The sequence below is a fragment of the Benincasa hispida genome, chromosome 9, assembly GCF_027475165.1.
Source record: "Benincasa hispida cultivar pf3 chromosome 9, pf3_genome.v1.1, whole genome shotgun sequence".
In the NCBI taxonomy this organism is placed as follows: domain Eukaryota; kingdom Viridiplantae; phylum Streptophyta; class Magnoliopsida; order Cucurbitales; family Cucurbitaceae; genus Benincasa; species Benincasa hispida.
Window position 1 is genome coordinate 79,907,448 of NC_143486.1, and position 13,563 is coordinate 79,921,010.

A 13,563-nucleotide genomic window follows, 5' to 3' on the forward strand; every position below is an offset into this window, starting at 1 on the left:
AATAAATAAGTGATTTTGAGGTAGAATATTGATAAAAGTAGTAAACAATAATGTTGAACAATGATACAATTATGTTTCAGCCAAAAAGGCAATGTGCCTTGGGCACCGCGTCATACAAGGACAGTGACTTAACATGGATAGAGAACTAACTTCTCCTATTACGTCTTGTATCAAGTTCCTTTAGAAGCTTTAAGCCGTTAATGCCTATATTTCTATGTTTATTTAGATCTTAGATTAATTCACATGTAATTTCTTTATCATATGGTGTCCTTTATTTCTAAGGCGACGTGACAGTCCTATTTTTAGGCTCTTAATCCCATATCTCTCTGTGACATCAGTTTATATCTTAACATTCTCAACATTAAGACTCCACTAGATTTCTAAATTAAGTGATTAGTTTAACCTAACAATATTTATCCAAAAACTCAATAAAGGAAATGCATAAGTCAAAGAAGTATGAAGCATAAGCATTAATCAAGCCATAAAGCCATAGGGTATTTACATAACCGAATACTTTAGAGAATTTAGCTCATGATTAAGAACAAATTAATTGATTTCATAAATCATGATTAAAAGATAAATATTCAATGAATGAAAAGAAATAAAGATAGAAAATTGCAAAAAGAAACTAAAAGAAATGCTAGAAAATACAATATAATGATGCTTTGAGGCAATCTCTCACTCTTCTAATCTTTCCCTAGGGTGATTCTCCTCTCTCAAGGATGAATACTATCACTCCACACGCTTTTACGGGATAGGGATGACCTGGAGCTCTCAAACTTTAGAGGAACTTTCATTCTTAAAGCTTTCTAATTAGGAAGGGAGAGATTTTGTCCAAGGAGGGCTTCATTTCATTGGTGGAATATGGATGCTTGAAAATAGAAGTTTCCCATATTTTTTAGGCCCAAATTGGCTGAGGAGTGGTCGAAAATCATGTTGTGAAAGTTTACACATCATTTTAGGCATCAAACAACAGTTTGGACCAAGAAAATAGCAACTAGAATTGATTTGGCGTGCATCTGAAAAATTAGGATTTTCGGATGCAGTTGTAATGAAATCCGAGGATATAGTCGTATTGAACAAAAATATGCAAAATAGTTAAAATCAAAGGTGAAAATTCATAAAATGGGCCCAAATTAGTAAAAAATACACTTTATAACATTAAAGGACTTATATTTGATCATTTTAACCAATTTAAACCATTTAAAGGGAAAATAACATGTATATAGTAACTTTTACTAGATAAAAATACCACAATAGATGGTAAAGATATGCACTTTTTGACATCAATCATTTATACATACGTTTGTTCAATTTGCTATATTGAAAGTGTTTCTATTAATGTCATATTACTATAAGAGAAGACTATTAAACACTATGAATTGGTTGCTATAAGTGATAGTCGGAGTTTGAGGTCGAGAGAGTCATGCTGAAAGGGGGAGGGGGAGGGCTTAGAGGTGGTATTTGTTGGAGTTGGTCATTAGAGTTTGTCATATGTGGTTACTGGAGGTGATCATCAGAGGTGGTTTGTTGGTAAAATTGGACGTAAAAGGTGGTCTAAGCTGGAGTTGGTTGTCGGAGTTGGACGCTGGAAGTAGTCTTTGGAGCTAGTCACTGGAAGTGGTTGTTACCAAAATTGAGTGTCGAATGTGGCATTTGCTGGAGTTGGCCACCAAAATTGGTTGTCGAAGGTGGTTATCAAGGTTGGTTGTTAAAGGTGGTTGTCGGAGTTGGTCGTTGTGTTGGGATTTGCACCTTAAAGCCTGGTAGTTAATTATTTAATGCAGTATTCAGTTTAATTATTAAAAATATGCAACAATGAACTATCCACTACAATAAATATACAAGGTTATTTCATGATAATTGAACAGTATGTTGTTGACATACAAGTGGATCATGTTGAGTAATAACCTGAAGGGTCTATAGTATATGGATAAGGTTGGGTGCCATATCCTAGTAACACTATGAATACGACCCATTTTGTAATTATTACAAACGATGTGATCAAAATCGTTCATGTAGAGACATGCGAGTGGGGGTATTCTATACAAAAAGTTTGTATAAAATTGGACCGTGAAAAAATTAATCTCTCTTTGTAACTCCGTTAATTAAAGAGATTATTATTTCACATGATGATCATATGTAACTCGATCTTAATCCTGAGTTAGTTATGAACTCCTATCTATTAGGGCTTGTTATTTAATTTGCATGAGTAAAAGCTGCAAGTTACTGACTTAATAAACATACCATTTTGGGTACTGGATCGAATCGGGAGCTAGAAACATAATTTTTACAAGTGGAATCATCTCCTTCCTGTTTAGGGTAAGTAGATGAGTTGTTTCCTTAAGTGTCGACTCGAGTACTTGAACAATGGGGTTCCACCCTTTCACTGGCCCGATAGGGACTTGATTTATGGGTAGACCATAAATAAATTGTTCATTAGAGGATCAATGGTGCTTAAATATTAAGAGGTAATTACAGGGATAAAACGAACAATTAACCCAATTGTAATTAAGAACAACTTTTGAATAACTGACTTACGTGTAATGGTTATATCCATGGATGCATCTATGTTCTACAATGCAGTGCAACTATGGGTCTAAAGTAGTTTGCCCCATATCTAATGAATATTGATTAATTTAATTAAAGAATTTAATTAATTAATCTCAGATCATTGGAGCTTATAATTTGTAGGTTCATTAGTTTTCGTTGCTAGCTAACAACGAATTAACAAGGACAAATATTTTAAAAGAATAATTTGAAGTGTTCAAATTAATTTAGTGAATTATATGTTAATTGTATATAATAGAATTAACGTAATGTATATAGATACATTATGATATATAGTTAATGCTGAATTAAACTATATAATATGAGAGACATAATCTGTTTGAATGTGATTCAAATGACAAATTAGTATGAATAAGAATCATATTAAAGCTATAGGCTAAAAATTAATTTGAATAAGAATTCAAATATTAATTTAATTCAATATGATATAATCAATTCAATTCAATTAATTAAATTATTAAATTTAATATAATTTAATTAAAATAACTCCCTTGAAGGAGTTGTAGATATCCCACTTCACAAAAAAGACAAAGAGGTTAGTTATTCTCTGCAAATTTTGAATTTTACTCTCTTATCTAAATAAAAGAGAGAGAAAAAAAAAGAAATCATAACAATAGAATAAAATTCTCTAGAAAAAAACTTCCTATCCTCAAAATTCCCTTGATCTCTCAAAAGAGATTCCCACAAGTCGGTATTTGCCAGAGTCATAGTAAGGAAGACTGAAAGACGTCCATACTGTTGGAGGAGATCGACAACTAGAGATGTCCAATTTTCCTATGGAGATGGGTCCCGCAGGGCCTCGCCCCGAACGGGACGGAGATCCTCGATTAGGCAGAGAATGGGGGAAGGAGTGGGAAAAAAATTCTTCCCCATGCCCGCCCCGATTAGTTTCTATATAGTTATTTAGTATAGTTATCTAATGTTATGTTATTATTATTATTATATAAATATTACATTTAAATTTCAAATTTGATTATTTATTGGGAAAGATAATGAATATATTTAAATTGAATATTTAAATTTAGATTATATATGTGAATAATTTGATTTATATTTAATTTTTTCTACTAAAAAATTAATTAGCTTTTTTAGGTCAAAATTTGAGTAATTTATTTTTAAATTCAAATTTTCATGTAAAACTAACCATATTAAAAAATTTAATGATAAAGTTAATTATTTAATTAAAATATGTTGACATTAGTGATTTAAATTAATTGTTTTTTTTTAAAAGGTAACGAAAAAAATTCCCTGTGGGAACCCGATCCCCGCCCCAATTCCCATGGGGAATTTCACGAGAATGAGGAATGAAATGGGGATTAAGGATAGGGATCGGGAATGTCATCCCCGACCTCGTCCCGCTTCGTGGACATCTCTATCAACAACCATGGAGAAAAAGGTTTGGAGAAGATTTTTTGATAGTCTTCAAAGGTATGTTTCTCGAAACCTCTAATTTTATAATTAACCTGTATTAAACGACATGTGAGACGTTTTGTTGCTTTGTTTTAATTCTGTAAATTTTTCATCTTCAAATTAGAACAAAAACAATAAATTGCTTCTTGCGGGATTCAATCCCTTCCGGTCGATGGGCGGAGTTAATGGAAATAGAGTTGTAAACAATTTTACTATAACAAAACTGGGATAAAACAACTCTTATTCCCTATTATTTTAACACACACTCCAAGCATTGAGTGAGCCACTATACTCTAAAAAGGTTGATAGAGGTATATAGAAATCTATCGGTGTCTATTAATAATATGATTTTAAGATTTTTATTTTTATATTATCCACTTGATATCAACAAACTCAATATTAGAGTATTCGAATTCTCCGGTGGCCACTTCAAAGAGTTCTCCCCATTGCCTATCCTCCCATGAACTCCACCGTCTTGCTCATTTCCTCTCCGTTGCTGCCGGCCACAATCAACCGGCTCCGAGCCTCTTCCATCTCCGCCGCAAGCTCTCTTCCCCACCTCCCAAGCTTGCCCTATCGGAAATCCACTCCCTCTGTATCCCCTCTCTTCCCCCCTAGAAGAAACCCTTTCCGAGTCTTCTCCGACGACGGCGACGGAGATAGCGGCGGTCCCGATGACTACGACATGGACGACGAGGAAATGGAGGAAGTCGACAACAAGAAGGATTTCGACATCGAGTACGATCCTCTAGCCGCGGCTGCGGCTGCAGCAGCGGGTTCCGACGGCGTTGGTGACGAGAATATCTCGATTGTCCAGAGCAAAAGTTTCGTATCGACGCAGGGCTGGGATTCGGAGATGATTGTGGATTATAGGATAAATGAGGAGGAATTTCATAAGATTAGTTTGTTGCACTGTGATTTCTTCATTAGGAAGCCGCCGGATCCCGACAATGATGTTTATGATTTCAGAGAGGTTAGCGGCCATTTTGCTCGGTTTCATTTCAATTTTCGTTTTCTCAAATTCATTTGATAGTTAAAAAGAAGTTTTCGTTGATGTGCATCTTGGCCATAGATGTATGTTACTCCTCCAGACACTGATGTTTATGCCATCCCCAAAGTTCTTGCTCCAATGCCTCAGAAGGTACTGTTGTTTTTTCTTTGCATTTATATACATAGAAAAGATGTAAACTATTCTGTTTTAGTCCTGAAATTTGGATTGAAAAACCATTTCAACCATCTTCATTAATGTTTAACAAATTCAACAGAAGCTTAGCATAGCATGTTCATTCAGCCAGTCAGCAAATGTCTACAGACAGTCGTTTAAGTTTTTGTTGAATGATTGGTGGAAAGTTAACAGTTAAATTTATGAAAAAGTTTGAGATTAACTGCCTTATTGAAGGTTAGGGGACTTAAACAGAACAATTAAAAGTTTATAGATCAATATGGAACAAATATCACAGTTCAAGGACCAAAATAGGATTTTAAGGAATTTGGTTTATAACTTTTTATGCATAAGGCCTGCTTTATTTCAGCTGTGTATGATCTTAATTTTCTTCACAACTGCAGTATATTAGATGTGCTCAGAGTGATTATGGATGCTACAATGTCACAGAACCACCCATTGATGCACCTAGAGATCCATTATACAAGTCCGAGAAGGAGGTTCTTAAGGTAAGGGTGGAATCAGATCTTTGGTGATTATCCACACTTTTTTTTTTTTTTTTTTTAAATTTTATATATATTATATATATAACTTCTAGAGAAAGTGATGATGATTTGAAATGTGAATCAACTAGTATCGGATCATCGACTAGGAGGACACTTTTTTATTTTTTTTGTTTGGAAGTTGGGTGTTTATGGATTCTTCTATTTATTTGTAAATCTGAGTATGGGGTTCACCATGGAACGTTAAAATCGAAGTAGCTGGCATAGATATGAGAAATGCTGTTTGTAGACTTGGTAGCGTTCAAAATTAAGTTTATTATGTTCATGATGGTCCTCATGTTATCTTTCAGGGATGGGGATGTGGACGGGATATAAGGACTTTTGAGTAAGCAATTCATTTCTCTTTTGCAGGTTTTCTTGACGAAACACTTCAGAAACCGAAGGCTGCGTGACCCAGAATTTGTCCTAGACTTTGAGGAAATATATGTAATTGATTCAAAAACCAAGTCCATCACCAGGGCAAAAGTCTTGGTAAGACTCTTTTTTCTTGGGTTCTGCACTGTTTTAATGATAAGTTCTAAACTTCAAGTTCAAGTGTAGTTTTCAAGCTGCTTTCCATCTGTTAAAAGGGCTTAAAATACTTCCCTTTGCTCTAATATAGGTCACAGTTCCAGGAGGAAGAGATAGGGACAGGAGAAGTGACTTGCTCGTAGTTCGGGATAATGGGAACTCTTTCAAGATCATCCATTCGGTATTGGTTTTCTTACCTACCAGATTTCATTGGCATTCTATATTCTGTTTATTGCCTAATCCCCTGTATTCTCCATGCAATCTAGAGCGAACGAGATGATCCGACCACGGTGATAGAGAAAGAAGAGTGGACCAAAACAAGACAAGATATGGAGAGACATCTTAGGAAGCTAAGAGACTTCAGCATTTCAAATTGGTTTTAATCAATCATTCAACCTGCAAAAGTTGTCTCAGTATCCTCGTCTGTTTAGAATTGAGGACAAGGAAATGCAGTTTCAAAGTTTAAGCATTGGCGTGAATGAGACACCCAACTTACCATCACGATGATTCTCTCGTGCGAGTTCTCGACATTTCTCCTGCCTGTGATCTCATGATTGGTATTGAGTTCAATTATGGCTAGTTTTCACTTGCAATGATCGATCTTTCTGATTCATTCTACTCGCTCTCAATTTTCATCACATGATAAGAGCTGTTGATTTAGGTAAGGTAGCTTTCTGTAGATTTGTAATGCTGAGAGAATTCACAAAAGCAAAAACAGTTGCATCTCTTGGCTGTTTTCTGCTGCTGTTGTTTTGGGCAACCATTGTAAGAAGTTTTGTAGTATTGTCTTGTATGAGGTTAGAATTGCTGTGAATTGACATGATATGCAGTTTGAAACAAAGAAAAAACAAAACAAAACTGTTCAATGGCTTCTAGCTAGCTTTCAGTGAGTATTTTCGATTGTAAGTAGAGAAACTTTCTAGTGTTTGGGTTTGTTAAGTAGGTCAAGTATTAGGAGATTTGAAGCAGTAATTTATTAGACACTTGAGAGTAAATTTGAAATAGTTAAAATAACTCGTCATTTTAAAAAATTTTAATGACTCAAAATCAATCTTGATTGTATGAAAATTACATTTATAATTTCGAAATTAAACATTAAATAGATTGTTTGACACATTTTAGTTCTTGAGGTAGTTTTTTAAAACCTATTTTACATAATTATATAGCATTTTAAACAAAAAAACAATTTTAGAATATAATCTTTTCTCTCTTTTTCCATTTCTTTCATCTCTCCTCCCTCTGTCAATCATAAGGATGAATATCGGTCGGTGAAATTGCCATATTTGGTTTAGAAAATCCAAAACCACAGTTCAAAATAAAGCTATTTTAAACTGAGTGGTCGGTTTCGGTGTAAATCGATCAGTTTTCTTTTTATAGAAGGATGGCTGGCGTGCAGGCATGGGTGGGAGAAGCTATGAAGCATGAATACTTTAAAATGTACTTATCTGATATTAATATGTCTAAATACGTGGAATGAAGTATCAGTTTTTTTAAAAAAAATTTGGACACACGTGTCCCCTTCCCCATACAGGGAGAAAATATATCAAAGGCAATTTTTTGGACTGGATTTCAATTTTTAGCCCACAACCCATTTTTAAACTTAAATTTTAAATTAGAAAGCCCAACTAATAGCAAAAAAATATAAAGAAAACAAATAAACCCAAAATTGATTTCCTTATTTCTCTATTCTCACAGCAACAAACCCACGAGTCATGACCCCATCTCCCTCGTTTTCTTCCCAAAACAAAAACCCATTTCTTCGACTACATCTAAGCATTGACCACGCCCAGTTCTATGCTGTCCGCGGCCGTTATACTATTCGACTACGACTAAGCAACGCCCACGCAGTCCCTGCCGCCATCATCTTCTTCCTAGAACAGAAATCCAGTTCTTCAAAGTATGCCTTTTGGTGGATTATTTAATATGTGTATGTATATGTGTACGTATGTATATATATATATATATTAGAAAATGACGTATTCTTAGCACGTATCCGCATCTGTGTCTGTGTTTCATAGGGGAGATGAGATGTGTGGTGGCCTGGCGTGCTGAGGAAAGAAGCATGAGTGTGACTCAGGTTAATGGATAAGGCTTGGGGAGTTGTTGAGGGGAAAATTTCACAAAATGACCTAAAAATAAAAAACTTTTCTTTCTAAAAACTTTTTTGCCAATAACCTTTTTATCATGCAAAATACTAGATTTACCCTCGAATTTAAAACCTCTTCTCAACTTGCCAACATTCTTCCTCCTTCAACGATTTCTTCAGGGATTTAACAGACTTATTCAATGCAGAGCATTTATTCTCAACTAATATTCTACCAACAACATTGAATGTTAGTGATATCAAGAACGGAAAGTCACTTTCAATTATTCACTTTCAGTCAAACGTTCCAACTTCTTCTCCCATTGTTCTATTAGAGTTTTAGTCCAATATTCTCACCCGTCGATCGCTTTCATCTTTGTACAATTTATTTTGTCTTTAGGTATAGAGCAAGATCATTCGTCAGAACTAGAAACGGAGAGAATGTAAGTGTTTACGAAGTATTTTTCTTCCAATATCGCTTTCATAAAGATTTGAGATCACAAAAACATAATGTCAGTGATCGCTTAGTATTATATTCTCAATCGTTATATACAACTAAACAATCACTTACATTAATATGGACGATCACTTATTAGTTACTGAGCGATCTTTTATAATTTACTGGGGATCGTATATGACTTACTGGGTGATCTATTGTAACTTACTGGGTTATCGCTTATTTTAATAACAATTTGAATCCAATTGTCAATTTTTTGATTGCAGATCAATGACGCTAATTCGCATCTTTGTACGATTTATTGGGGAATGGAATCAGTTCAGAATCAATTATGTTGGAAGTCATATGAAAGCTCTGAAAGTCATAAATGATATAAAGTGTAGTGAACTAGTGAGTATTCTACATCAACGACTAAATATCGATCCAGATATGTTTGATATACACATCAAATGTTGTTACAACATATTCCTCCCAGCTCCCCCAATTAACGTAGTCAACAATGAAGACCTTAGCTTTTTCTTATAAGGCAATGATGCATCCTGGATGAAGAAACTCTAAAACTAAAGAACCAGTGAGCGAGTAGATTGTTCTAAACTCCATTGTGAAAGAATTCAAACGTTTTTAGTCATATAGAAACAATTATGCATAAAGAATAAATTACAGCATGCTTCTTAAAGAACAAACAAGGGATCGAGTAAACAATATTTTTGAAGAACCCTTTCTTCACGTATCCCTCGATCATTCAACAATGCATCCAACATCACGAATTGGAAAATCCTCGATCACAATCGAGTACAACTCGGTCCTCGACCCTCGAATAGAATTCGACACCAACACGAGGCTACCTTGGTATTCTCAGTGTGAGAATCCAGGAGTTTTGAGCTCTATATGACTTTGGATAGAGGACTGGAGGAAGTAAACGATCGAGTATGTGATCAAACGATTGTGTAGAAGAAGAAGCCTATTGTATAGACTTGCTACTCGATCGTGTATAAACGAGGACTATCGTATAGTTACTTGATGCTTGATCATTTATGCTATGTAAGACTATCGTGTAGTAAAACCTTTTTACTCGATAGTTAATCTTCATGAGATGATACGACTTAAAAATTGCACTAAATCATTTGAAAAAACAAAATTTCCTTTTTATCTCACAGTTACCATAAAACTGCAAATAACCTCCACTCAAGTCGATTATTAAGAAAAAGAATTATTAATTATCATATAATTAATAAATTATAAATAAATACAATAACTAACTTATCATATTTTATTTATAACCTATAGTTTTAATATTGCATCATATGCAGCATATAAACCATATTTCTTTTTCTATTTTATGGTATTTAATATAAATCATATTTATATTAATTCCTCCAATCAAGTAATGTATCAAATACATTATATCAATTATATCACATATAATTGAATCAAATTAATTATATCATATATAATCAAATTTCCTCTTGTTATTTTGAACACTTCAAACTAACCCAAATTCTAATTCTCAACTTGAACCCATTGAGCTACCAAGGGAACCTTATAGATCTGTAGTTTGCAATGGTACGTGAATAACTAACTAAACTAATCACAATATTTACCATCCGTTAACTGTCGAGCACTTCATTAAAGACTGACAGTTGCACACTTCGCACTACAGATATATTTCTGTGTCCATATAACCAATCAATAGTGCGATGACCCTTCACAAATCACTCGTAAGTATACCTGGATTAATTTACCGTTTTGCCTCTGTAGTTACATCTAACTCCTTAAGTACCACTAATTCCTCTAATGAACAATAAGTCATAGTCCCACTGTGACTGAGTCTTCTCTTCCAAGAGAGGGTATGACCACTATGTTCAAGACCCAAAATCAGCCCTTAAGGGACAATTTATTTACTTACCTCTGCTTCCGAGAAGGAGTGAATTTCGTCTTGTGTACCTGAGTTCCTAGCTCCCCAATCAGGTGAATCCCTAAAATAGTAGGCTTGTTAAGTTAACAATATGACCATTTTCACTCATACAAATCAAAGGACCGGCTTCATAGGCAGGAGTTCCCAACTCATTCAGGATTCAGGTCATGTCACCTATGGTCATCCTAGTGAAATGTAAGTCTCAATTATCAACGACGTTATATAAAGAGACTAATTAATTCATGGTCCGGTCTTATACAAACTATTTGTATAGGATTCCCCCGCTCGCATGTCTCCATATGAATGATCAGGATCAGATCATATGTAGTACTTTACAACACTTGTAACATTTACAAAACCGGCCGTGTCCATAGTGTCACTAGGATAAGATATCCCTCATTTATTCATATACTACATACCATTTAGGTTATCACTTAAGGCACGATCCACTTGTATGTCTCCACATACATGCATAAGTTACATAAAATAACCTCGGATCTTAGTTTATTGGATTGAGTAAATGCTTATAGAATAACACTTATTTTATTAATAATAATATGTTTACGGAGTTTACAAATGACGAGACTACCAAGAGATTTAGGACACCATTTCCAACAATGCCTTTGTTTGTATCAGTTATAATTCACGAAAGTCATGCTAGACACAGATAATATGTACCAGTAGTGCAATCCAAGTATTTAAACCATTTCAATTGGTCAAAACTTTGGGTTTACAACCATTCCAACACATAATATTCCCACAACGTCTTCGTTAGATGAGAATATTGAACCATGTAACCTGGGAGATGACAAAAATGAAGATTGGATTGGTCACAATATCCAATCTAGATATTCTCCATAGTTTGATACTGATCATGTATACAGTGTTAGCTCTAAAAAAGAGATAATATTCCTAGCTTAATTCGAGCTTGTTAGTGGATTTTATGTGTTAATTTCTCTATTTTATAGCTATCGAACAATCAAAAGGTAGAATTAATTATTTGGTGAAGAACAAGGTTAATTTGAAGCAATTTGGAGTTAATTTGAACATCCGGGCTTCGAAAGAGTTGAAAAGACCAAACTGCCATCGAGTTTCACCAAGTACGAAGCACCATCGAGTAGAAGGTCGTTGAGTAATTAAGAAAAAGTTACCGAGTGATCGAGGATCGAGTATCGAGTTTTCGAGCATCGAGTAACGAGTATCTAGCAGAAGCAACAACGTTGTAACACTCTCTGACAGCATTGTAACGCTACAACATTTGACGGATGAACCGAGCGTGCACACAACCTAGCATTGCAATGCCATTCCAAGCGTTGCAATGCTGCGACGGATTCTTATTTATACCTCTTTTCGGCCCTAGGTCAATTTATGCTGAATTTTAGAGGTATAGGTCGATTCTTGGAGCTGAAGCATGGAGGTCGAAGTCAGGCTTTCTTCTTCTTCTATTCCCTTCAATTTTTAGTGTCCTTAGGTTAGATTTATTTTATTTGCAGATTATGGACATGTACTAGAACGCATCTCATCGATTTGTCTATGAATCGATGAGATAATCTTTTGTTCAGTTCTTGAATTGATAAGTTTCCAGTTTAATTTTTATGTTTTGATCCAGAATTGTGTTTTTTATAAATCTTGTTTAATTTAGACTTGCTTTTATATGTTGGATTGATGCCCCTATCATGAACGCATGTCTTAGCTAGTTAAATTCAAGCTCGCACGCATCCTTATATCATCAATGCTTTGAATTTACCCTTGTAGCACATATTAGATAAGCATGCTTAGGTTTTTTTAGGCTGTCCATAAATCTTTACATTACACGTTTAATCTAGATTTAAGGGACAAATTGATTATTTGAACATGACTTTCCTGACACTTAATCAACATTGTTGAATCCTGAATCTTAATGCATGTGTTTCTAGTTCTTTATGGCCGCCGAGGACCCAATTGAATCTAGGAGCATGTAGGTTAGTTACAACACGATTTTCCAGCCTTAATTACGAATTAAGATACTCGATCAGTTTAGATTAATTGATTTTCGGGCTTATAGAGATTAGTTAATTTGCACCGATCGAGTAGCTATGCCTGCATAATTCAAATATATGCCATTTTGGCTGAAAACAATGATTTAATTTACATTGAATGACTATTGGATCCAAGAACTAAATGAATCCATCTCCGTTTTATATATCCATCGCATTTTACATTTTCTTGTTGGTTTTCAATTTCAAAACCACAAACCAAAACCCAGTTTTTACTGTTTCTCCACGGTCAAATCTAACCCAAAAGAAATTTATTCTTCGCTTATCTATGGTTCGACCCCGCACTTACCACTGTTGCTACATTTTAGTAGTAATAAGAGTAGTTCGGTGATTTTGCAAATTTTCTTTTGTTTCGGTTTGAAGTCAAATTAACAACATCAATTCTCGAGCCCTAACAAAAATGGCATCGTTGCCGGGAAGCAAGTCAATCTTTTAGTTAGAATTGACTGTTAAACTTTAAAAACGAATATATATATATATATATATATATATATATTCCCTTTTGTGTCTACTTATTCTTAAAAGGCAGAAAATATAAACATGTATGTGTTTCAATATACGGAACAACGGGAAACACCAGAGGTAAGAGAGATTTGTGACCTTAGAGATCAAATTTTTGAACTAACCTCTGTTGTACAAGCTAAGACTAATATGAAGATTCAAAATTCGCATGGTCCTAGGCGCGAATACTATCCTCCTTGGGAGTGGCCTAACCAAACGCCGTTGTCAATGCCATATCAGTCTGCCACACAGATATTTCTTTAGATGATATAGTTAGGGAACTTTCTAATTGTTCTGATGAGATTGTTCAGAAATGTCTCTACTATTATCAAGAACCCATTAGTTTCCAGCAGGA

General features: G+C 34.5%; 1 protein-coding gene across 1 annotated transcript; it reads left to right on the forward strand.

Moving 5' to 3' along the window:
* The first annotated feature begins 4,226 nt into the window (after nucleotides 1-4,226).
* PTAC6 (plastid transcriptionally active 6) lies at nucleotides 4,227-7,087 on the forward strand. Its single transcript, XM_039040842.2, has 6 exons — nucleotides 4,227-4,954; nucleotides 5,054-5,122; nucleotides 5,548-5,652; nucleotides 6,058-6,177; nucleotides 6,308-6,397; nucleotides 6,483-7,087. Exons 1-6 carry the CDS (start codon nucleotides 4,442-4,444, stop codon nucleotides 6,597-6,599), a joined length of 1,014 nt encoding a protein of 337 aa, XP_038896770.1. The 5' UTR covers nucleotides 4,227-4,441; the 3' UTR covers nucleotides 6,600-7,087.
* The last annotated feature ends 6,476 nt before the right edge of the window (nucleotides 7,088-13,563 follow it).

What these genes read in the sequence shown, in the direction of transcription:
- PTAC6 (XM_039040842.2), top strand. Translation starts at nt 4,442, where the DNA reads ATGAACTCCACCGTCTTGCTCATTTCCTCTCCGTTGCTGCCGGCCACA. An exon ending in ATGTTTATGATTTCAGAGAG is followed by an intron (nt 4,955 to 5,053) that starts GTTAGCGGCCAT and finishes TCTTGGCCATAG; the next exon opens with ATGTATGTTACTCCTCCAGA. An exon ending in CTTTCAAGATCATCCATTCG is followed by an intron (nt 6,398 to 6,482) that starts GTATTGGTTTTC and finishes CATGCAATCTAG; the next exon opens with AGCGAACGAGATGATCCGAC.